This window comes from Aptenodytes forsteri, unplaced genomic scaffold (assembly GCF_000699145.1).
Source record: "Aptenodytes forsteri isolate BGI_AS27 unplaced genomic scaffold, ASM69914v1 Scaffold1, whole genome shotgun sequence".
NCBI lineage: Eukaryota > Metazoa > Chordata > Aves > Sphenisciformes > Spheniscidae > Aptenodytes > Aptenodytes forsteri.
Window position 1 is genome coordinate 3,786,837 of NW_008795035.1, and position 23,689 is coordinate 3,810,525.

Here is a 23,689-nt window from a genome sequence, read left to right on the forward strand (position 1 = left end):
GGGATCCCGGGGGCCTGAGGCTGTCCCTGAGGGGTGCGGGGTGGGGGTGCTGCAGGGCCACCCCCTGCTCTCCCTGCTGGCAGAAAAAGGTTTCCCTCGGTGTTGGACTGCCTTCGCTGTTTCGTGCTGCAGCACGGCTCCCAGGTGCACCCGTCTGAGCCTCAGCTTTAGCACCTCTTGCTCACCTGGGAGTTGCACGCGTGAGGCTGGCAGCCTCTGCTGCAAGAGCTTCAGTCGCCCAGGTCAGACTCACGTTTGGGTAATGTGAGCGAGGGTGACCAAGTCACTCGTACCATCTTGCTCACGGTATTGTCCAATATTCAGATTAGTGCTTACACAAACACTTTTTTGATGGTCTGGAAAGAGCTAAGTCAACTTTCTCAAGTACTGAGTGTCATCAGTCTTTGTAAGTGCTACTTTATTAAGTGGGGAATAAGCCAGCTCCGGGTGGGCAGTCAGTATAAGACATTGGGGTGCTTACTTAAGCTGCAAGTGCTCCTACAAAAACACATTGCTAAAAATACCCAGCAGTGTTGTGCAATGGGTGGAATGGTAACCAAAAGGGAGAGTACAATCATGCTCTAATTTTCTAACCTCCCTATGAAGGTCTCCGACTGCCTGTTTGCGGTAATACCTATAACTGGGGAATTCTCAGTCAGGTTTTTTATTAAAACCAAACTTAGCCACGGACCTATGCCAAATAGGTGTTTTGTAGCCAGAGAAATTGTGTTGTTTTTTTTTTAGGCCAGAATCTGACACTTATGACTGTATGAACTAATGATGACGTTAGCCCTTTCTCCCTTTAGTACCGTAAGTTTCTTCTTGCTGTAGATGTGTTCCTGGATTTTTTTCCCAGGAAAAAGTAAGCACGAATTTAAAGGATGGTATCTAGTAACGTGGTTGCAATTAGGACATAGGTATGTTAAAACAAGAGTTAGAGATACTTGAAGCTCACCACTGTGTTGCTGCTATAGTTTACTTGCAGTATCTGTTTGCAGTCTATTTCCTGGCAAAGTAAGCTGAAAGGTATTTTATGAAAATGACCGTGCTTTGGAGGAAAGTTAAGACAGTTGGCTCTAGCCTTCTGTTTCCTCTTTCAGTATTTAAAAGCTGTAACAACGTTACTATTTCAGAAAGACACTGTTTTAAAAAAGACAACTTCAGTTTACATGAACTTCATGTACAATGCTGTATACAAAAGCTATTGTTTCTGTAACTGACTATAACAGTTCACGGCCCGGTTAGAAATACATTCTAGCCACCATGCTCTTTTGCAAGCAACACAAGCATGTACAGCCATGTGGCAGTTTGGGGTTTGGTGGTTGAGTGTAACTCAGTGCCAGTTACTCTGCTATTTCCAACTATATTTTAGATATGGCTGTTGTGGTTTAACACGCTATAAAGTGGTGGTGTATTTGCAGGCCTAACAGGGACATAAATTCATTATATATTGCAGTCTAGACCAAGTTATGCAAGATTCAAGAAATAAAACCTGCCTCTTCTGGCACCAAACTAGCCTTAAGTATCAGAGCATCCTTCTCGCCTTTTTATGTCCATGTCCTTCTCAAATACTTCATCTTCTGGGCCAGGAAACTAATTCTGAAGAATGCAGAAGATACCGGTACAAGGTGGAAGAGAGTAGTATTGTGTAAATACCTCTTTTTTGCATGTGTGTTCAAAGACAAAGGAAAAAACCCAGGAGCGATACTGTTAAAACAACCAGAGGAGTCAGTTGGGCTAATGGCGAACCAGAATTCTATGAAAAGAATATCAAATTGTGTAAAAGCAAGGATTTTACTTTAAAACAGACAAGATGTCACCCCCCAACCCCCTGTCCCCCCAAAAAAACCCACCTCACAACTCCAAACCCTTGTAATGAATGTCTCATGAGTTGACTTTAAAATTTCACTAATACTTCCCCTCTACTCACTACTTCCCCTCTACTCACTATAAACATTCTCCAGGAGCAGCGTGACCCTTGCTACTTGCTTTGAGTATGGGAACCAGAAAGTGAACTGTCGTGTTTCTATTTGGCTTTGACAGTGGGGAAACAGCAGGCTGTTAAATTGCTGCAGGTGGGCCCTGGGGACTGTGTCTGAGCTACCACGAGCTCCTGGGGAAGCCTAAGGGGCCGTGGGACGTCTGGGATTATCAGCAACGTTACAGTTCAGATCCTCTTGTTCCCCTGTCCCACCTGTGCCAGGCCTGGGGGGAGATGGGTGGGAAATGCCCTTGAGCTGACTTCCATAGATTTTTCCCTGGGGAAATGCCTCTACAGCTGGGAACTTTGCTCCTCCTGTCTTACCCCGACTCGGCTGGCAAGAGCAAAGGTGATGGTTTAATTTCGGTGCTTTTCAATTGCAACACAATCAAGCTTATGTTTCTAATGCTTTTTCTCATTGTTGTAGCACCAAACACCCACTGTTCCCTTCCCTCCTTACAGCGCTGTAGAGCAAACACTGTCCTTCCAGGAAGGTCTGTGTTTCTCAGTGGAACTTAGCTGTGTTCTCTCAGCTGGCTTGCTCTATCCTGGCACACAGAATGCACCATGGTCTCTGCTAGCTGCTGTCAAAGAAAAATCTTTGAAGCTTTGATTGATACCAGTAAACAAATGCAATTGAGGGGAAGTTTCCAACTTTGTATTTGTCATAGAAGCAAATAAAGACCTTAAATAAGGACTAGCGTATCAGAAAGGCGGTGGTTCCATGGAAGAATTACAAAGTGTAGTATCACTAGAACTGAGATTAGAATAAACTATTATAAATTATACAAATGTTAAAAGAATTTAACTGCAGGGTATATCAGGAGTAGAAACCTGTTTCTGTATTCTTATTTATAAATGGAAATCTGATTTTTCTATGCCCGAAGTCAGAAATTCTGGATCCAGAAACTCATTTCATATTAGCAGGCATTTAGTAGTTGTGGAAGTAGTGCAAGAGCTAGTTTAAGAATACTTTACTTGTCCTTCCAGTACACAGACTTCCCCAGTTTCCCATTTGTGTTTATAAAAAGCAAGTCATCTGCACATAGCTATTAGAATTTCTGCGGTGGAAGCCCTAGGCGTGATATTCCTTGCAGTCTCCCAGTGCAATATGCAGCAATTAGTGCTTTTAACAGTGTGGTGTTAAAGATACGTCCAGCTAGGGGTGGCTGCTGAATGCCTGGCGTACACCTCCTGTGTCGTGGGAAGTCTTGCCTGTTCGTCGAGTGACAAACGGCAGGTCCTTTCCACGAAAGCTCGTCAGCAGTCAGCACACACGAATGCAAAGCAGCTAAGTCTGATTTACCTTTTATCCCGCTAGGTTCTTCAGCAGCATAAAAATGCTGACACAATGGTGGCTTTGATGAAGGTTTATGAAGAAGAAGACGAAGCTTATCAGGATTTGGTCACCATGGCAACACAATTCTACCAGTATTTACTGCAGCCCTTCAGAGATATGCGTGAGCTGGCGACACTGTACAAACTGGAAATCCTGGTAGGTCTGCCTTTACAAAGTGAAAGGCCAAGTTACATAGTAGGGCATCAGCTGCTCTTGGAGCAGTTTAGGCTCAAATCACTTAATATTCCCTACTTCTGTCTGTACCTACTTTTTTTGACCCTGTCAAGCCACCAAACGTGACTGAGAAATTCAAAGCTAGGGCAGAACCGCTCTCAGAGTCCGTGGTATTGGCTTGAATAGAACTGCAGCTGTCTTCCCACCAGTGTCCCACTTCCCTCTGTTTTGAGGAATTAAAAGGAAAAGATCTCCAAGCTCCACCTCTTTGGGGTTTACCCTCTGGTAGGCTGTATTTACAGAGATCTAAGCAGCCTTCGTTGTGCCACCTTCAGTGGGATTAGTTTGCGACATTGAGAATGCCATCACCCAGCAATGCTGATGCACCAGATCAGCTCAGTTGTGGTGGTAGAACAGAAGGCAGAGGAGACCTTACCACAGAAAGCAGCTTTCTATTGCTGCTACAGCCTGCTAGAAGTACAGATTAAAACATGTCAGTTGTCACTTCGTTCATTTAATTTTTATGTGCATCTTAAACTGGAAGCACACACTGAAATTTATGATGCCCCTGGAAAAGACAGCTATCTACTATTTTGATTTTTCCTTAAATAGTCTGTTAAAATTAAAGTGAGCTGTTAATGTTCTAGAAAAGAGCACAACAGTTTTAAGTTTAGACTAAGGTTCTTGGATACTGAAGGTCTAAATCTGTGAAGATAAAATATCTAGTATGCTGTACTGAAAATTAAAGTGAAAATTGGAATAGGTGAAACACAAAGTTTGTTTCTGTATAAAAAAAACTCAGAAGGATGTTTAGGCTCATTTGAAATCTAATTCTTTAAAAAAAATATTTGAATACTAATCTTGTACCCATGTACCCTTTGTGGACTTGAAAATACTCTCTTATGTTTCTTTCCTATATCCCTGTTCCTGTGTGAAAGAACTGCCAAACTGGAGAACCTGACAGTGCAATGTGCTGTCAACACGTGGGGAAAAATAGAAGAGAACATTGCACGTAGAAGAGTGCTTTTGAGTTACTTTTAGTAACAACTAAAAACACTTGTGTTGGACATGATTTTTAAGATGATAGTTTAAAAATATTTTAAGAAATAAATTAATCCAAAGTTAAGCGTGAAGTCATAATTGTGGAACAAAGGTTCTGAGTTAGCCCAGAGAATGAAGAACAACGTAATACACAGGCATGAATAGTGATTCACTTTGTGTCAGGTGAGGGGTCATGTTTGCCACCGTGCTCTGCCTTGCTTGAAATGTCTCTACGTATAGCATAATGTGGGCAGCACCACTGTGGTAATCAGTTGGCAACTGAGAATTTTGTCTCCTTGCAGAAATCTTTGCAGTATGATAATTTGGGGCCTAAAAGAGTAGCAGCTTTGCAGAAAGATGCTGAAGAATGGACTAAGCGAGCCGAGAATGCTGTGTGCTCCATTCAGGATATCACTGTGAACTACTTCAAGGAAACTGTAAAGGCTCTGGCAGGTAATCAGAATGATTTACACAAAAGGTTGTGTAAACACTTGACTTAGGGAACTGAGAGCTCTTTTTGTCACCTTTGATGATCTCTCTCTGCAGACCCTGAGGTTAGGATGAGTGTCCAGCTTAAGAAAGCAGCATTTTATTCACTTAAGATTTGTATCTTTTAACCAATTTGGTTTACAGCTTGCATTTCGCTTGCACACAAACATTATCAAGGCCTGAGACTTACGGCTGCAAACCTCTGAACAAAAACCATGCACACTTTTAACGCTTGATAAGCAAGCCTCAAGGATTTCAGCATGTTAACTGAGTAGATCGCTGTGTAACCGTTAAGGCATGTTTCCATGGTACAATGAAGTATTTTACTTACATATATAAAGTCATAAATTCAACCTTTTAGTCTTGTAACTTCTAAAGAAGCTCCAGAAATTGTTTAATAGCATCAGCATTTTTAGTACTGCAGCTATAGTAGAAACACACAAGGGCTATTCGTACACTGCATTTCTCATCTCGTATTGCAATGTTTTAATCCGCAGCAATGCACAAACAGATGGAACAAGATCAGGAAAGATTTGGTAAAACTACCTGGGCATCAGCTTTGCCACGACTAGAAAATCTGAAGTGTATGTTAGCTAAAGAAACCCTTCAGCATCTGAGGGCAAGAGAGTTGTGCCTGAAACAGAAGAGAGCTGGCATTCAGAAAAACGTAAGACCTTGAAAAGCCACCTTTTCTGTCACTGTTTTGTGAAGGGCTGATCAAAACCTACCGAAGTGGTCGTGGGAGTACACTTTCAAAGTCTTTGTCTATGAAACAGCTTAGGTTTTCAACATGGTTTTAAGTTGCGGAAAAATGCGTGTCTCCAGTTTTTTAAAGTTGCTCCTGCACATATGAGGACACTTAGCAAAGGTTAAGATACGTGCTTTTACAGTTCAAGTGTCATGTTAGCATTTGTGATATTAACCTTTAAAATTGTTAGTTTTAGGGAGAGAAAGACCAGATATTATTTTCAGAGGACACTGCAAAATAAAGATACTTATTGAATTTTAATCTTCTGATCTTCTTGATTTGATGCCATCTAACTGCTGCTAGGAGTACCTGATATTTATTTTCCGAGAGTAGTGTACTGCACCATATATAATTGTTTTCAGGAGCAGTATTATTTGTGCAGATTATGATGAAGTCTTTCTTGGTAGACTTAAGGTAAAATTACACTTCAGGTTAGTAAGGCGCTCTGCTCCTCTGAGTTTCTGCTCCAAGCCATTTCTAATGATCTGTTGTTTCCATACCAGAGCACCTCAGCAGCTGCCAGTTAGGCCAGGCTCTGTACAGGTATTTGTGCATCCATGCATGTTTCATGTGTGCATATTTTATTATTAATGCTTTTTATTTTCTATTTGGGGCTGTACAGATGGAGAACCTCAGTGAACAAGAAGAGAATCTAACTGTAGTGGAGGAGCTGGAAATACAGTATTATGAAACGCAGCTGGAATTATATAATGTACAGCTTGAAGTACTGAAACATGAAGAGATGCTGCTTATTGTACAGTTGGACACTTTGAGGAGACAGATTAAAGGTAAGAATAAGCAAATATTTAAGCACATATCAAAAACAGGAGTGATATAGCCTGCTCTGTTTTCACTTAAGGAAAAAAAAAAGATGATTATCACTGCTCAGGTCTTGATAGTAGAAAGCATCACTGGAAAACATTGATGCCGTGGCACCATCTGATATTTTGTCTTCTGACTAATTAGACACTAATTTGAAAAAAAAAAGCCACACTGGTAGCTCATCTTGACAGCAGCTGTGATACGTGCATGCATTGGTTTAGCGTATGGAATAACTTATATTGAAAATACTTAACTGCTCTCGTAGTTACAGGATCTATGCATAGAAACTGTGGATATCATGACCGGCTGAAATGGGTCCTGAAATTCGTCACAAATGTGTTGTAATTTAACATGTAGAAATTGCAACATCCTGTAATGACAAAAAGAGGTGATTATAGCTAGGTGGTACTTGAGTACTGCTATATTGCAGTTTAAGTGTCTCTTTGTAACATATTTATGACGAAATTAGGCACCAGTCTTGCTTATGCTTATTTGTGCTTAGGAATTCTCTATTACTGTGTACACTGTGAAGTAAACATTGCTCCTGCTTGTTGCATAATTAAAACCTGGTAAACAGTAAAATAAGTCACCCAGTGTTGATCAGAACAGTCTTCAGTTTTCCAGGAAAACTCCAGTTGGTGAAGGTAGGAGTTAAAGCACAGAGAGACATTTGAAAGAGGAAGCGAAATAACAACAAATGCTAACAGCATAAATTTGATCCTGCAAAGCACCCCTGTGAGTAACATCACATGTTTGCGTAAGACTTTGAAGGACCAAGCTCGGCTCTGGAGCATTACACTGTCTAGTAACTAACTCACTGCCTTCAGTGGCTTTTAAAATGTCATTAGTTCTTTAAATGTTTAAATAACTGTGGCAATTTTTGGGTTTTTAAAAAAATGCCAAATGCCTTTTTAGAGAAACAGGATGAAGTTGTTTACTATGATACATGTGAAAATCCTGAGGAGCTCCAGGTCATTGAGCAGACAATGGGACAACATTACGCTAACTTGTCAGAAATGACGATGCTGAGGCAGAAGACTAAGCAGTTGGAGACAAAGCGTGGGACTGTCTGTGCGAGGAGAGCCTACCTCAGGAACAAAAAAGTAAATGCAGTCCTGGAGATGTGCATTTTCTTCAGCTGTTGTCTTGAATCACGAGGGATGGACAGGAAACAAGTAGGGAAGCTTTGGGTGGAGCGTACAAGATGATACGTGACTCAATGCCAAGGCTGCCGAACAGAAAGAGGGGCAATGTGATTTTAAGCCAGCTTTACACTCCACTGTGTGGTGCAAGTGCCTCTCTAGTTTATTAAGAGAGCACAGACTTACATGGGTGACCCAGGAGGTGTTTCCCCCATCAGCTAAACCTTACCAGAGCCCTGCTGTGGCCAGCTGGAGCTTTGCCCTGGCAGCCTTTTACAAATCAGCTGCAGTACAGGAGGAAACCTGGCCTGCAATGAAGGAAGCTGCAGTGACAGAACAATCCACACAGTGATGCTTACTTTGCCTTTGAATGGGAGGGAGGGGAAAATTTAACTGCTGCAATTCTCTCTCCAGCCTCTCGGTTCTGTGCAAAGGGCAGTTTTTTCCTTTGTTTCCCATGTAGAGCAGAACACTAGGAAGACACAAGTGAGATCACAGTTGACTCTCATGAACCTTCCCAGTGAACCCTTACACCTGCGCAGTCCTGCTGGGGCAGAGAGTTTAAGCTCAAGTCTGTCTGGCCTTTTACCCCTCACTAGCCTGGACAAAATGGGAATGACATTGGAAATGGTTTTTGAGCCATCATTTGTCTCTTGCTTGCAACTGCTTCCTCGGCAGACACTTCCTTTGCTTCTGTTTTCATTCACTTAATTACTGTCTGTTGGTTATATAACACTAAAGCCAAATGCCAGATGATTTGCAAACACTTACCCAGCCATGTGGATAATCCCCCTCTGTACAGTGACAAATAGCGACTCCCAGGGAAAATACTGAAGCCTGCAGCTTCTCTGCAGCACTTTGTAACTAACGGAAGGTACCCCTGTTAGGCATTCATTGTGCTTCCCATACCTTTGCTTCCCCGGCTTTTGAACTTGGGAGCTATGGCAAATAAGGGACAGGGGGAAAGTAGCCTTGTATTTTTGTAATGCCCTGCTAGCTTCCCTCTTGCCTTCTTCCTCATGTCTTTGCACCCCTTCCCTCCAGCTGGTACCTGGGTGAAATTTCTTCAGAGCTTGTTTCTGCTTTTTTTTTTCTTTATTCTCTTTTTTTTTAACCTAAATGTGAGACAGAGGGATTGGTTCAGATCTGGGTATATTTCCTCTGCAGCATGAATAACTCTATCACTAATTAGGAGAACAAAAGATCCCATTGGCTTTAGCCATGAAGGAGTCCCACAGATTTCACCTTCAGGGTCTCACATCTGTCGCTGGTTGAGCTTAGCCATCCTTCTTGGCACAGCCAAGCACTTGGCCTTGGTCGCTGTTTAGTGGCTTGAGCACAGGAGTTAATGGCACAGATGGTGCACGGTAAATATGAACTAACCAAGGGTTGCATGAATTTTGCTGTTCTACCAGGATCAATGTGAAGCAAGCCATCGGCAGAGACTGCAACAGGCAGAAGAGAGCAAAAAACGCTTCCAGCAGCATCACAGCATACAGATAGTGAGTACTGAATAGCAGCCTTGGAGAATCTGGCAGCTGCTTGTTTTCACACACTAATGCTCACTTACTTGTGTTTTAATGCAGAAGAGAGACAAGCAAAAAGAGGAGGAGAAAAAGAAAAAAGCTTGGATAAGCCAGGAACGTCAGAAAACACTGGAGAGGCTGAAAACATTCAGAGAGGCAAGTACTGTGAACTACAGTAGTCCTAAATGGTGTCAGAACACAGCATCAGAAAGTAGCCATAGCTCACCTGTGAGCACGGTGCAAATCAGAGACCACCATTTGGATAGCCTAAAATCGGATTGTGTGTAATGAGTCAAGAGGATTAAATCCACTGAGGATATAGTTTCCAGATGCCAAACCTGTTGCAAAGAATACAAGTGAGGAAATGGCTTTGAAAGAAATACCTTGGTATTCATTTAAATCTGTTCAGGGTTGCATTTTCTGCTTGAATGGGTGAGTGGGACAGGTCTGTACTCTGTGGCTTTTTGTCTCTTTGGGGTTGATGTTTTGGCCAGTCCAATGGAGATGTGACCTCCTGCCTTATGATTTGTTTTTCAGAAGTGTCCAGCTCACGTTGTTCTGAAAACATCTCGTCCCCAGCATCTCAGTCCCAAGTTGCCACGAAGTGTCGCTCAGCAGGTCGCAGTACTGTCCCCTCCACCTTTGTCGAGAGCAAGGGCAGCCCCAGAGCAGCCAAAGAGCATACTGCTAGTAGAAGCCAAAGAATCAAAAGCTTCACATCGGAATACCCCAGCAGATATCCCTGTCCGGATTTTTGTTACTGATGGTGACACAGAGCAACAAAAGCACAGCGAGAGATTGATGGTCTCTCCGTCCTCCCCCCCCCTCCCACCTCCTCCGCCCCCTCCTCCTCAGTTAAAGACACCATCAGCCACAGAGGATAAGCCACTTCCCCTTAGCTCCGATAGCCCTACAGAAAGCCCTGCACTGCACAAACAGGATGACTCATCCAGGAGGCCTATAAATAATTACATAGGTAAGAAGGCTTACATCGACTGGTGGTTTTTTTCTTCATTTCCTGTATTCTTCTGTTCTCCCTCTCTCTGGTCCTCGACAGGAATAGCGTGCAGTCTTGCTCAAGAGAACGAAGCTCTTGGAAAGCTTAGTCTAAGGAACCACATACAATAACACTGACCATAACTCAGGATGTTAAATGAGTAACAATGATTTGTGTATCCCGTTTGATACACTTCACAGGGTCCTGATGCTGAGAGTGTGTGACTCAGCGTTTTTGGGGAAGTGCTGTCAAATTGGATAGGTCAATCTTTTAGGACATTTGGACTTGAATCTCTGCTGGAATCCTACATTTATTAAGTACAGCCTTACAAGTTAGTTTAAACCACGCTTAATCACAGCACTACTGGTTCTGTGGAGATCTTAATTCAGGACCCGCATTTCTTATGAGACTGAAAATCCTACTGCTGTGATAGGCAGGAAGGTGTCAGAAGAAATGCCAAGGAGAGGGGGTTCTTTCATGTTCGGTGAGAAGCAACTTTTATTGCCAGGTTTGTTCTTGCCACAATTTTGCAACATTTGAACCAAATGTGATATTTTGATTGAGGATTAATCACCTGTCCAGTCAGAAGACCACTGTGGGTAAATTTGTGGTTGTACTAAGGCTACATTTCAGTGTTTATGATTTATGTGCTACAGAGCTAGCAGTTAGGATGCTTGCGTTTCTAAGGTATGCACAGCCTGTGTCCACTTACAATTTACTCGGTTTCTAAATAAAGGTTTCTTAAGAGAATTCATGCAGAATTCAACCAGGATTTGAAAGGCTGATGGATAGCTTTGGCATACTAACATTCCTAGGGCAAAAATTCTGTTCTGTTACACCTCTGCTTTGGTAGCAAGATCATGCTGGTGTAATTGAAGGCTGAACTCAGCAATTGAAACAGTAGTTTGAATGAGAATAGAGCTCAGCAGCCTCCCGAGGCTGCACTGGTTACATCCTGCTAACAGGCTTATTTTTTATCTCTAAAGCAAGTAGGTATTTTGACTGTGTCAGGGAGATTGATCTGGGTTGGAAGGCAGCAATTTTTATTGGCATTTTTCACAGTGGAGCTTATGCTAGAATGAAGCATGTCTTTAAACGTGGTACGTTCCTTTTTCTTTTCAGACTATTCACAATACATCTAAGCAGTCTTTGTATCCTCTCAGTTGAGGGGCAAACCACAGGCAGACGTACCAAGGAAAGTTCAGCATTTTCAGTTCTTCCAAGGTGTGGGGAAGTACAAGCAGCTGAAGGGCTGAGACGCAGTCAGGTTACCGTGGCAAACTGCTGTGCATCGAGTGGATCAGTGTGCGGACTTCAGTCTGGGAGGTCCATGGGATAACTCTGCCACAGATACTCTTAAGAAGCTTTGATTAGCAACAGGAGTTGTACACCAGAGTAGTCTGATTCCTACTGGAACAGCCTTGCTAGTAGCTAATATTTATTACCGTTCACAGCCTAACATTGATGTCCTTTCATTATTTTTGGATAAGAAAAATCCCTTTTTGGTTTTTGGAGAGATCCGATTGGTTGTTTACGCCTATTTCATGAAGAAAACCAGCGTGCTAATCGCTGTGATAGTAATCGATAAAATACTGCCGCAGGAACTTACTGAAACAGCTTCATAAACAGGTTGTTTTTAGCTACACGTGGGCTACTCATGTCTTTGCACATGAAAAGCCAGGAGAGGTTCATATTCTGGTGTTGAAAATATTGTCTGTAATGTGTTAACGTACTTTCCAAGGGGAACTTCTTTTATAATTTGTTAGTCTGACTAGTCTTTTACCAGGCAGCCCATTTGATTAATGGACTTCAGACTTCCTTACCTGAAGGCTTTGTAAGACAACTTGATGGATCTTTGCTTGATCCTTTTCTGGCATCTCAGTCTCTGAAGGTACCACAGGATTTCACAGAATGTTACATTTCAGGTGCTTGATGTTAATCACATAACCTTCTGTGCACTGCGCATGGCAAAAGTACTTCTAGCTGTGAGGCACAGATGGTCTGAACCTACGGCTGTAGGAGTCAACTGCTGCCCAGGGAAACTGCCTCCCTGTCCGACAGTCTGAAGCTACCAACAAGGAATCCAACAGAAAGAGTAAAACGCAAATTACAGTGTGCATCAAGAGAACTAGTGGAAGCTCTCTCAGTATGGTGTCCTTTATGGTCTGAAGTTCAGAAACATACGCCTGAGATTTAAATCATGTTGTAAAATGGGAATTATTTTTTAAGTCCGTACAGAAAAGAGCTGCCTGCCTGCCTGCCTGCTTAGGGCCTGATCTGACTCCCACTGGCTTCAGTGGTGCAGTTTCAAGCCCTTCTACTCAAATTCTTTCATTTTTCTCTTGGCTGAGCAAAAATGCAATTGGCAGTCTCAGCAGGCGTCTGAGCAAGCTAGGAGGAATGGTAGATTGTTTCTAATACTGAACGCAAGAGATTTTTTTGGTTCAGTGAGATTTTTTTGAAAGCCCATAAAGTTGTAATGAAAAAGAAGCATCCTCCTTTGTGTATAATTTCTTCCTTAGAGCACAACCTCGTATAATGTTGGAGAGGTGTTGGATTCTCAATTCAAGATATAAGAGCTTTAACTGCTTTTTAAAAGCAGTTCCAGAGCCTGGTGTTGCAGAACCTTGAAAGAGCCTGTGCCAGAACAGACCAGTCTTTTTCCTGTCTCTAGCAAAGATGAAGGGAAGAACCCTGAACGCTTGGTAGGGTTTTATACCTCTAAGTGTAGTTGTCTTGTTCTTTCTTCTGGTAACAATAGATTTATCTGTTGCAGGTTCCATGGACGAGGTTTTGGCTTCTCTGAAACGCGGTGAAGTTCACCTTCGCAAAGCGGAACAGCCAAATCCGTATGCCTCTGTAAAAGACAACATCCTCTCTGCCATAAGGCAAGGAGTTAAACTAAGAAAAGTGAATCGAGATACTGAGAAAGATGTCAGTAAAGGATCCACTAATGAGCTAGAGAGAAGCATTAAGGCAGCCATCCAGAGAATTAAGAAAGTGTCTGCTGATTCTGAAGAAGAGGAGAACAATGATCAGAATAATGGAGAATGGGACAGCTAACCAATTCAGAGTAACAGACTTACTGACTGGAACAGAATGTGTGTATCTCATTTTGCACGTTGTGGAAGACTGTCCCTTTCAAAATGAAAGAACAGTGTGATTGTGTGTGTTCTCATAGTCCAAAATGTCTGGTAAAGTAAAAGAATCCTGTTGATTTTCTATAGGAGCTGCAGATTCTTATTTTTGCATGAGAAATCATACTCCAAATTATGCTTGCATTAATAGGTATTTCTGGCTCAACCATGTAGAGTTTTCACCACATCCGAAGACAGCTAAAATGTTGGATTGAAACATACATTATTTAGGTTGTTACTACACAGTAGTTAATGCTATCACAATGATGTTTAAGGAGTGAAAAACTAACTGAAAATCTATTTTGTCAGATAAAAGTAGAACCAAATCCGTGGTGATAGAGGCAGACCAGAAAACTTAGCGTAATCTGGAACCTCTCATTCCTACCTCCATTGTCCAGAAAATTCTTTAACATTTTGCTTGTCTAATACAGCTCTCTCTCAAATAAGTATGTATCTCAAATGGATACTCCATTTATCATTATGTTATAAAATGTGCACTTATGAATGGGTTTGATAATGCTGATGGGGAAAATTAGTATCAAGTTTGAAATAAACACTACTGTAGTAATTACTGAAAAGTTTACTTTTTAGCTGGAAGCTTAAATATGGAGAATTTTTAGATGCTAAGTGGTTTTTCATACATCTACATTTGCAATGAACTGTTGGCATGAAAGAAAGAGCCAAAATATTGTATATAATTTCTGGGATCTAGCCCTGTAATACAGAGCTGCATTTCTCCACTGAGAACGTCGATACATGTTTATAGCTACTCTCATGAATTTAAATTACCTGATAGCCTTATAAATGGCAGATATTTGCATTGTGCCTGGAACCTGACTGTTTAAAAATTCAGCTACATTCAATTCAGAGGCTGTTTCTATTTTGGGTAGATGGTGACAAAAATGACTCAAAGTTCCTTTTGGAGTTTATACTGACCCTTAATAAAAATACATCCTGACAGAAGAAGTGCATTCAGTGTGCTGTCATTTTAGGATACTGCTGTGAGGTAAGCATTACTTACACCATGGTACTCTGGTTTTTGGTAGCAAGTGGCAGCCATACAGCAGCTGCGCTCTCACTAACGGTATATGTAAATGCCCTTATTTTCTCAAATATTTATGAATTGTAATTTGGTAACAAAATTGCAAATACGGTGCTTTAATTCCCTGTTTTACTGTAGAGTAGCAGATCTGTTTAATCAGCACAGTAAATATGTGTGCAACAGTTTTCATGCGAGAAGCAGAAGCAGCAGCTGGGGGTTCATTTTTTACTGTTTCAGCACCTACTGCTATTTGGAAGTCAGAAAAAAATGACTTTTTTTTTTTTTTTTTGTCCCCCCCCCTCAAACCGAACGGAGACAAAAGCGGCAGCAGCACAGGTCAGTTCTTACTCAACACTTCTGACACGGTGTCTGCGGAGGGGAGCTGGCGGGCACGATGCCGCAGCGCGCCCACGCCACCCTGCCTGCCCCTGAGCTCGACCTGGGCGCGAGGGCCAGGCTGAACTAGGGGGGGAGCAGGGGTGGATTTATTGCACGTTCAGGCTTCAGCATCCCAAATGCCGAATGCTCCCCATAGACTGGAACTGAGGACAAAATCTGGTCCTTCGAGAGCGGAGATCTCTTCCCCAAGGTTACCCTGGGCAGAGGGGGTGCTCGGCCAGCGGCGCGGGGAGGGCGGAGGGGGGCTGGTGCTGGGGCTGACAGCTGCTGTCACGCACGCTGGGGGCCTTTGCCGGGCGGGTTATTTCATGCGAGGGGAAAGCTTTGGCAGTGCGGTTATTTAAAGCCGAGGGAAAGGGCGCAGAGGCTCAGCTGCCTTCCCGCGGCTGGTCCCTCCTGCCAAATGGCAGCTCAGAGTCCAGGGCAGAGCCCTTCGCCGTTTTATTACTATGATTGAATTCTCAGCTACAGTGCTAGGGAGTTAAATGCAGCAGTTTAAAGTATGCAGAGAATAAGTGAGTCGCAATTTCTCCAACAAATCTTACAGCTTTTGTGTGTTTAGCAGCAGCAATTTTATGCAGAGGAGGCCGTCTGAGTAACAGTGACACTGGACACTGATTTCTCCTACCTAGAGTTTTCTTTTGCAGCCGTGCCTGAAGCTCAGGTAGGGGCCGATCTCAGGTGTTCAACAGAGCTCTGTACATCCCAGGCTTAAAAACTTCCTTAAAAGCCCACTCAGAAACCACCTGAATGCACCTGTTCTCTGAAGCCCACTTTGTTTGCAGTATGGCCAACAGACCTGCTCTGTGAAAAATGTGCTGCAGCAATCTTCCAGTTGGCGCGGAAGACCTCACCTGTATCAAGTATCCTTGCCGCTTGGTTCACTACCAAAATTTGAAGGATGCTACTCAGCAGAGAATGAGCCCTGATGGGAACAGGGCTCCCAGGACGCAGAGCAGCGCTTGCACAGCCGCAGCGCCAGGGGACGATGGTGGGGTCCCGGCCATGCCCGCGGGTGCAGCTCCTGGCAAGATGCAGCCGCTGGAGCACCAATGCTCCTGGATGTCAGAAACATGACCAGGGAAAACACCGAAAGCACTGGCGTTAGCCTCAAGAAGAGAGCAGTCTTCAAATACGGAAGAGGCTGCTGCAAAGAGGAGGGGAGTAATTTGTTCTGCGTGTTCACAGGGAGATAACGGGCTTAAATTACAGCCAGAAGGATCAGGTCAATGGTAGGAAAACCTTTCTAACAGTGAGAGCAGAGAGGTGCAGGGACAGACTGCCTGGGAAGGTAGTGGAGTTTCTGTCGCTGGCAATCTTTAAAAGCAGGTTAGGCAAACACACCCTGAGGTGCTGGTGGTATTGCTGACGCGCTGCGGCAGGGAGAGGTTTGCAGCCTGTGGCCAGCCGATGCATGTGAGCTCATCGTTGTACTGCCTTGAGGCTCAGTTTGCTCTGTGGCAGAAGCCACAGCTCGTTTTCTGAGAGATGCCCAAATGTAAGAAGAATGAAATAAAACCTTACTGAATCACCCTCAGATTCTTCTTCTGGCTCTCCACGACTATGACCTGTCCTGTGCCGCTGGCACTGGGCTGCGGAGGGAATAGTCGGTAGGAAATGGTCCCAGTGCCCCGAGGCTGATTTACGCCAGGTTGATGGGGCGCTCAAGAGAAGCAACCTGCAAGTGTCGAGAGGAGAGAGGCCTTAACCTGGATTTGAGCTCAGGCTTCAGCAGCCGCCTTCCCGCCTCGGCATGCTCTGGCAGGTTCGGTGCAGCTGCTGGTGCCACGCGCGTTCAGCGACGTGCAAGGGCTGATGGACAAAATGGCAGAAACTGGAGTGGCGGGTTGGCTCCGCGATGACCGGCTCTACCAGACTAGATTAATATTAACCTGAAAAACTGCTGCGACAGCTTTTTGACATTTAATACCCTTCTTAAACTATCTCACCCTGGGCTAGTAAATGAATCCCTCAGTGGGAATAGTCTGCCCTGACTGTCCGGCTGCAGAAATTGATTTGTTTAAACTGAAAAAATACAGTTGTCTGGGTTTAAAGAGTTAATAATGCACAGATTTGCCGGAAAGCCCGGTAATGAGGTAAAGAGATCAATTTCTATAAATCAGTATGGCTGTGGCTTGTGATCTCTCTAACTAGATGTGGGCAGAGTCCAGACCAGCTGCCAGTATTTTCAGGGAGGTTTGAAGTTAATGTATTCAAAGACTACTTAGTCTGACTAAAAGAATTTCACTTTGAAATCCCAGTGCTTTGATCACAAAAAGAGAAGAGTCGCGGCAAAGTTACCCGGCGCGCAGAGCACCGTGGCCGTAGCTGGTAATGCCACTGCAGCTATGGATTTGTCAGCATTTCTGTCGACGTGCCGCTTTCCGGGATTTATGAAGCTCCTCCATAACCAACCCCCCGGTTCAGCACACAGGGCTGACTCACAAACTGGATACTGACTTTTTTTTTTCTTTTTCCTCTGCAAAATGGTATTGAATCAAGTGAATCAAGTCTGAGTGTGAACACTCTGAAGTGATCCAGACTCCGATCTTACAGGGGCTCGAGCAAGTATGTCACTTCACTCACGCACGTTCAAAGAGCCTCTCTGAATTAATTTAATACTGTTTGGAAACTGATGCTGATTTATATAATGTGCTTGCACAGAGATAGCCTGTCCTCCCCTGTGGGCTTCTCGGCAACAGGAGACACCTCACCCCCATCTGCAGGTCGTGGAGTTACTGCTGTTTGCACAAGGGACGGGGAATGTGCCTGGAGCTGGGAGATGCCCGGTCCTTACCACTAGTGCTTGGAACTGCGGGCGTTTCTATATACGGAGAACTATAAACATGCTATAAAAGTACTTCACCTAATATCAAATTGTGTTAAAAATGCCAAAGCCTACCTCCATTCAGACCACGTGCGTTTCCTTCTCCTTGGCTGTTTTCTAAGCCGCACGGTTGGAAGCGGCTGGTGTGCTGCGTGAGCAGCCTGCTCGCCCGCGCGAGCCACGCAGTGCCTGAACGCTGCAGCCATCCGCCTTTCTCTGCCTTCCAGTTAAAACCAAGAGAAAAAACCCCCCCCCAAACACTAAATTTCTGTTTCTACCAAAAATCAAGGTTTAATCTGGTCTTTACAGGGCCTTTCCTCCTCTCCCCCTTGCAGAGCAGCCAGCCCGGGGATGTCTCTCCCCGCCACCCTGCCAGCCCACCTGGGCCAGGGCTGAAATCCCAGCGGTGCCGCCGCCGCTGTGCAGCCACCACCGGCCTCCTGCTGCCCCTCGTGTCCGAGAGGCCACAGAAACCCTGTGGGACTACCGGGACTAGTGAACGTGCCTGGGTTTGAAGCGGTGCCCGGGAAGGTTTGCAGGTCAGTGCCCACGGTCCGTCCTTCAATCACTTCCACTCACTTCTTTTAGTCCTTAAAACAAAAAGATGCACATGTACACCAGGACACCAGGAGCCAGAGGGAAAAAGATGATCAGTATGAAGGCATTCATTAGGCCGAAAAAAAAAAGATGGGAAATGCTTCTTTTTTCAGTCCTCTTTTACAAAGAAGAGATTGGTAGATAAAAGTATGCACCCTTCGGAGAAAATGAGATCTAATGCCATGCATGCCTTCACTTGAAAAGCATGGGTTTTAATTCCAAAACTTTCTGTTTGCATCTGAGAGCACATCTGTGCACTACACACCATAATAACGTGATACTGGTAGGAAAGAGGGACACACCATTTCAATTAAACCCGTGGTGATGATAAAAGGTGGATGGTATTGAAGACATCTTTTAATAAACGCCACAGCAAACCTTGGCAGCAAAAGCAGCTCAGAACAATATGTGAATGAATCCCTGGGGGAAACACACACTCGAAACTGCTCCAGAACATGGCATTTTTTTTTTTTCCTGGCAAAAAGGGATGTGATTTTCATTCTCAGCATGTCATACTCAGCTGAAAGCAAGAAGCAGCACAATTAAATCTGCTCAGGTAGCAGTGACATTAACAGCTCAGCTACTTGTGAAAATGCTGTGTAAAACAAGCCGTCTTTAGCAAGCCATTGCTCTTGCAGTAAGAGTGAGCCACAAACTGCTCAGAAAACATATTTTGCAAAACTACAGTTGCTCATTTTCCACTAGATCCCCCTCCTGCTGCAGATCCCCAGCAAAGCACTGAGGGCAGGGGTGAAACGCAGCCTCCCCGGGCGGCTGGCTACAGGTAAACGGGGTCGTGTGGCTGCGGCTCGGGGCCAGCCCTGAACGAGGGTGCACAGGCAGCACCCCAGCCCACCCCACCCCGACCCACAGCAACATACAGCGCTGCCCTGCTAGTAGCCGAAGGGCGAGCAGCCTGGGGAAATGCTGACCAGGCTGCAGCTTGGGGAAGAAACTCAATGTCCTACTGGGAGGCTGGCCCACATGAAAGAGTCGGTTAATCACTCTTGGTGTCATAAAGACATTTGCAGCTCCCCTCTGCCCCAAGGCAATGGTCTAAACACCATCCCATGGATGCCCTTGCAGAACCGAAAGGTATTTCGCTGCGAACCAGCAGCAGCCTCTGCTCCGCCCCCGGTTTCCATCCTCTTCTCACCGAGAAGGGGTTGAAAGGCAGGCAGCCAGCTCCGATGCCAGCAGCGTGGTATCCGCACGTCTCGACACTGTGGCAGTGGGCAGTGCAGACACTGTGGGTGACGAAATGAATCTGTCCCACTCCTGGAGACGTGCTCGAATCACTATTCATCAGCAAGTGAGTCACTGCCCTTCCCACGGTCTCTTCCTGTGAAGCAGAGGTGACAGCAAAATAGGATCAAGCTCCTACGCTTCCCCCAGCCTGCATAGAGAGTTCTGCTCCGTCCCCTCCCTCCCGAGCCGGCAGGCCCGCTATTTTGGAATAAAAAAAAGTACTGAAAAGTGTGCATGAGTGTGCAGGCACACAGAGTGGTGAAGCAGAAGTGCATCTTGTCCGCTGTGCCGAAAGGAGCACTTTGCACGTGTAAATGCTCCGGGAAGCATCTGCTGAAGGGAAAAGGGCTGGACGCCGGGGAGACACGGCCTGTCTGTGTGACACGCCTGTTCCCTCCCGGCATTGCTCGCCGATGAGCGCCGGTGCCTCTGCCTGCACGCGAGGCAGCTGCCAGCTCCCCTAAGGGCAGGGTCTCCCCACGCCATAGCCGGTGGCAGAAATGGGGCTGGCTCTGTGGACCAGCCTCCATCCCTGCGGGATGACTGCCAGCAACAGCGGCGGCATTCCCCAGGGCGATGCGAATGGCAGTCTAGCAGGCCTAGACTGCAGTCATCTGTATATCTATAATGAGCTTTAAATGGGCAAGGAGACATGTGGAGCAGAGGTGAAGCAGGCATCTAGAGACAAGCAATGTTTTCCCGTGACACAGGTCTGCTGAGCTCCCGCAGGCTCCGCCGCAGTTGCCTGGTGTGACCCAAAGGAGGCTTTGGGATGAGGCACGCCAGTACTGCTCCACATTTTGCACAAAATAAGCCAATTTGCAAGACCAGGTCAGCCCAAATTAATTTGCTGAAACATTGTGCTTCTCGGTCCCTGTTTGCACACTCCCATCAGTGCTAGTGTTGGCTTCTATATGTATTTATCACACACGGCAACAAGGAGTGGCACATCAGTAATAGCCTAGCCATGTCTTCATATTTCTTTTCTGAAGAGGAGCTAACTGTGATCAGCAGTGTTGGTTTATCCAGAAAGTATAAAAAAAAAAAAATCAAATCCATTACAGCAGCCATATCTGAAGAAAATTGCTCAGAGTTTGTTCAAAACCCTCTGCAGCTCAGAGGTTTCACCTTCTGTCTCCAGTACCCAGTTACGAGATACAAAAGTAGGGCAGCTGAGGCTGTGGATTGCCAAGGGGTGCTGCACCTCACCTTACGGGGGGGACCAGGATACAGACCCTGGCTGTCTTTCTTCTGAACCGGTAAGGCATACAAAATGTTAAACCCTATGATTTAGAAGAGCTAGGCTGCAGAGCCACGCATCCGTGCTTCTTTTCCTTCTTGTTTTTGAACCAGCGTTTGTGTGTCTCTCTCTTGTCCCTGTCCTAAAGCCATTCCCCTCCCACCGAAATGACTGTGCTGATGACCGTGGAACCTCCGCAGCGTAAGGAGAAAGTGAATCACTGCAATTTCTCAGGGTTTATCTTTATAAATGCACCCAACACTGCTATAGATAAGTGGGATTTGAAAGACACAAATACTTTGTTTCTTTCCCGGGTTCTTTGCTCGTCAGGGAACTCCTGGATCTCGTTTGGCATCGTTCATCTCCAGGCTAATGAACAGTGCAAACCTGCATCCACAGAAAAATGAAAGCCATGGCTAATGGTAGCAACGAAATAAATGGCAAAAGCCTAAAAGAAAATACAGCTTTGAAAACTGATACACTTCAGCGTGACATGATAATGCAAAAAGGTTGCCTGTGCTGGTATTGTTTATAATTCCCTGAACGTCTGAATTCCCTCCAGCCAGCATACATTACGCACAATCCGGGGCATATGAAACAAATCATATTCAATGATGGGAAACTGGGAGAAAAGCAAAAGCTCAATCTCTCTTGGTTACAGCAGCCACAGATTTCTTTTTCATAGACTGCCAGTACTAATGATTGAAGAGGACATGAAAGGAAAACGAAAATACTCAAATCAATGTGCTTCATGTACCAATAGATGTATCTGCTCAGAAATTTGACTAATTAAATGCAAACCGTTGTCAAGAAATGTTGTTCAGGGTATTTAAGCCCTCACTCAGACTGCAGCATCCAGCCACGCGTGGAAGCACGGTCCCGGAAAGCTGCGTGGGGTTTAGCTCTGGGATCCTGGATACAAACCACCGCTGCAGACCAACGCAGGGACGCCCGTGTTTATGAAGAGATGCATTTTATGGTGGAGAACAGTTGGTCCCCAAAGCTCTGCTCGAGCAGGACTGATTCAGTAAAATGTTTCTAAGTGCGTGCTGTGCCTGTAGGCTTGGGGTACCAGCCTTAAAGCCAGAAGCTGGGCCCCATATTGGCGCACAAAAAAATTCTTATTTTCAACCCAAATGAAAGCCCGCAGTTTTCCATCTAGAGCTCATTTCATTTCAGACAGTGCTTCTGAGAAGATCTAACAGTTCTGAAAAGTTATTGAAATATATTCAGTTTTCAAGGCAAGTGTTAAGACCCAAGGGGAATTTCATGGCACGGAGATCCGCCTTTGAACAATTTGCAGGCAGAGGTCAGAGTTAAGTACCACTCGGCTGCGACGATCTGCCAAATGTTCCCAGCAATGCGTTATTGCAATCAGATTGGAGATGTTTGCCTTGCAAAGGTTAGCCAAGTTTTTAAAATTCACCAGGTCTCAGATCTTCACAGCCTGGGCCAGCTACATGGCGGCACTACTTGACGCGTGTTAAATGATAAAATGGAAAGTTGTGCTGCAGGTTACTGGCACGGCCTTTGCAGAGCTGCTTTACGAGTCTTTGGATGGCCATTTTTAGCGTCGCTCGCTGAGATCAAACTTGGCAGTACACCTGGCAGGGTATTTTTTTTTTTCCCGCTTTTGAAGGATGGCTGAACTCTGCTCCAGTCGGTTCGGTGGCCGAAGCACGGCTGCACCGCCGCCGCAGGTCACAGTCCAGGCTGCATTCATTGCCTGGCTTTACTTTCTCAGCTGCTACTGCTATATTTTTACATCTAACGTGTACAGTTTGCAGGAGAGGGTTAGCCCGTTGCGTATTAGGCTCAGTGGTGCTGCTGTTCTGCTCTGATCGGCAATGCTGATTATGTAAAGGATATTTAATATTGTAAATCCTTAAAATTCTTTACAAGCTTTTGGACACTTAGGAGATAAAAAGAAATAAAAGAAAAATGTATGCACATTTCTTCATGCATCAGTTGATTTTTGCATAAAGCTCAAGTCTCCTAGGAAGTGGGGAGACAGTTAAGAGAATAATATATAATTAACACATCCTCTTTTCTTCCCTTGTTGGTGCAGACGTGCCTTTAGATGAAAAGTGCGGAACATCATTAAAAGCGTTCGGAGCGCGTGGGACAGAATAATGTTGAATTTTATGTAAGTTCAGCCCTGTCACCAGTTACACGTGTTACGGAGAGAGCAAGCCTGTTCCTGCTCAGGGATCTCATCCACTCTACTGCTTTCATACAGGCCTCCCCCATGGCGGCGTGGTGGGGTTTTTTCCTTCCAAAAGGAAGGGAATTAGGGCCTAGCTTTTCCTACGCTGTTGAAGGAATACAATCTAACCAAAAGGAGTACATATTATAGGGTTGTTCATCCGCTTAGGTGTCAAACATTAAACTTATTCATCTCACTTTAGCTCATATTTTCATCAGACATCCCAAGGTGGCACATCACAGCGCAGCTCAGTAACATGCAGCTGGGTAAAACGCTGTTTAATGGGTAACTGCAGAAGCACAAACCCCATTGAGGAGGCTCCCTGAGCTTTCTGATATGAATCCAGTCGAACGTGAAAATTAAGGGACCACAGACAGGCAGCAGCAGATTTCCCTGCCGGCAGCGTCACTCATCGCGGCCCCCGGACCAGGCTGTTTCTTTTGGAAACGCTGGTCACCTGCATTATGAACAGATGGCGAGGAACAGCCTTCCACACAGACCAGTGACTTTCTCAATGCTAAAAATATATCCTGGCCTTAATGAGGCGATTAGCCAACAGAAGTGTCAGATGTGCCTGTACCGAACAGGCACCGCCACGCAACTGGCGGCACGAGGCACTGCCCCATGCATGACTGGAGAGGGGTGCTATCGCTGATGAATGGAAATGCGTACTGCAGGGCTGTCCTGGTTTCGGCTGGGATAGTTAATTTTCTTCCTAGTAGCTGGTACAGTGC

General features: G+C 44.9%; 1 protein-coding gene across 1 annotated transcript; it reads left to right on the forward strand.

The window, feature by feature from the left end:
- The first annotated feature begins 780 nt into the window (after window positions 1-780).
- WHAMM (WAS protein homolog associated with actin, golgi membranes and microtubules) lies at window positions 781-14,357 on the forward strand. Its single transcript, XM_009276531.2, has 10 exons — window positions 781-810; window positions 3,303-3,476; window positions 4,838-4,988; window positions 5,522-5,691; window positions 6,395-6,560; window positions 7,510-7,697; window positions 9,152-9,238; window positions 9,323-9,418; window positions 9,800-10,238; window positions 13,036-14,357. The coding sequence occupies exons 1-10, from the start codon at window positions 781-783 to the stop codon at window positions 13,320-13,322; spliced, it is 1,788 nt and encodes a 595-aa protein (XP_009274806.2). The 3' UTR covers window positions 13,323-14,357.
- The last annotated feature ends 9,332 nt before the right edge of the window (window positions 14,358-23,689 follow it).

Bases quoted from the DNA above. Each gene is read 5' to 3' on its own strand.
- WHAMM (XM_009276531.2), top strand. From the start codon at position 781: ATGACGTTAGCCCTTTCTCCCTTTAGTACC. The intron at 811-3,302 runs GTAAGTTTCTTC...TTATCCCGCTAG, and splicing joins CCCTTTCTCCCTTTAGTACC to GTTCTTCAGCAGCATAAAAA. The intron at 10,239-13,035 runs GTAAGAAGGCTT...TATCTGTTGCAG, and splicing joins GCCTATAAATAATTACATAG to GTTCCATGGACGAGGTTTTG.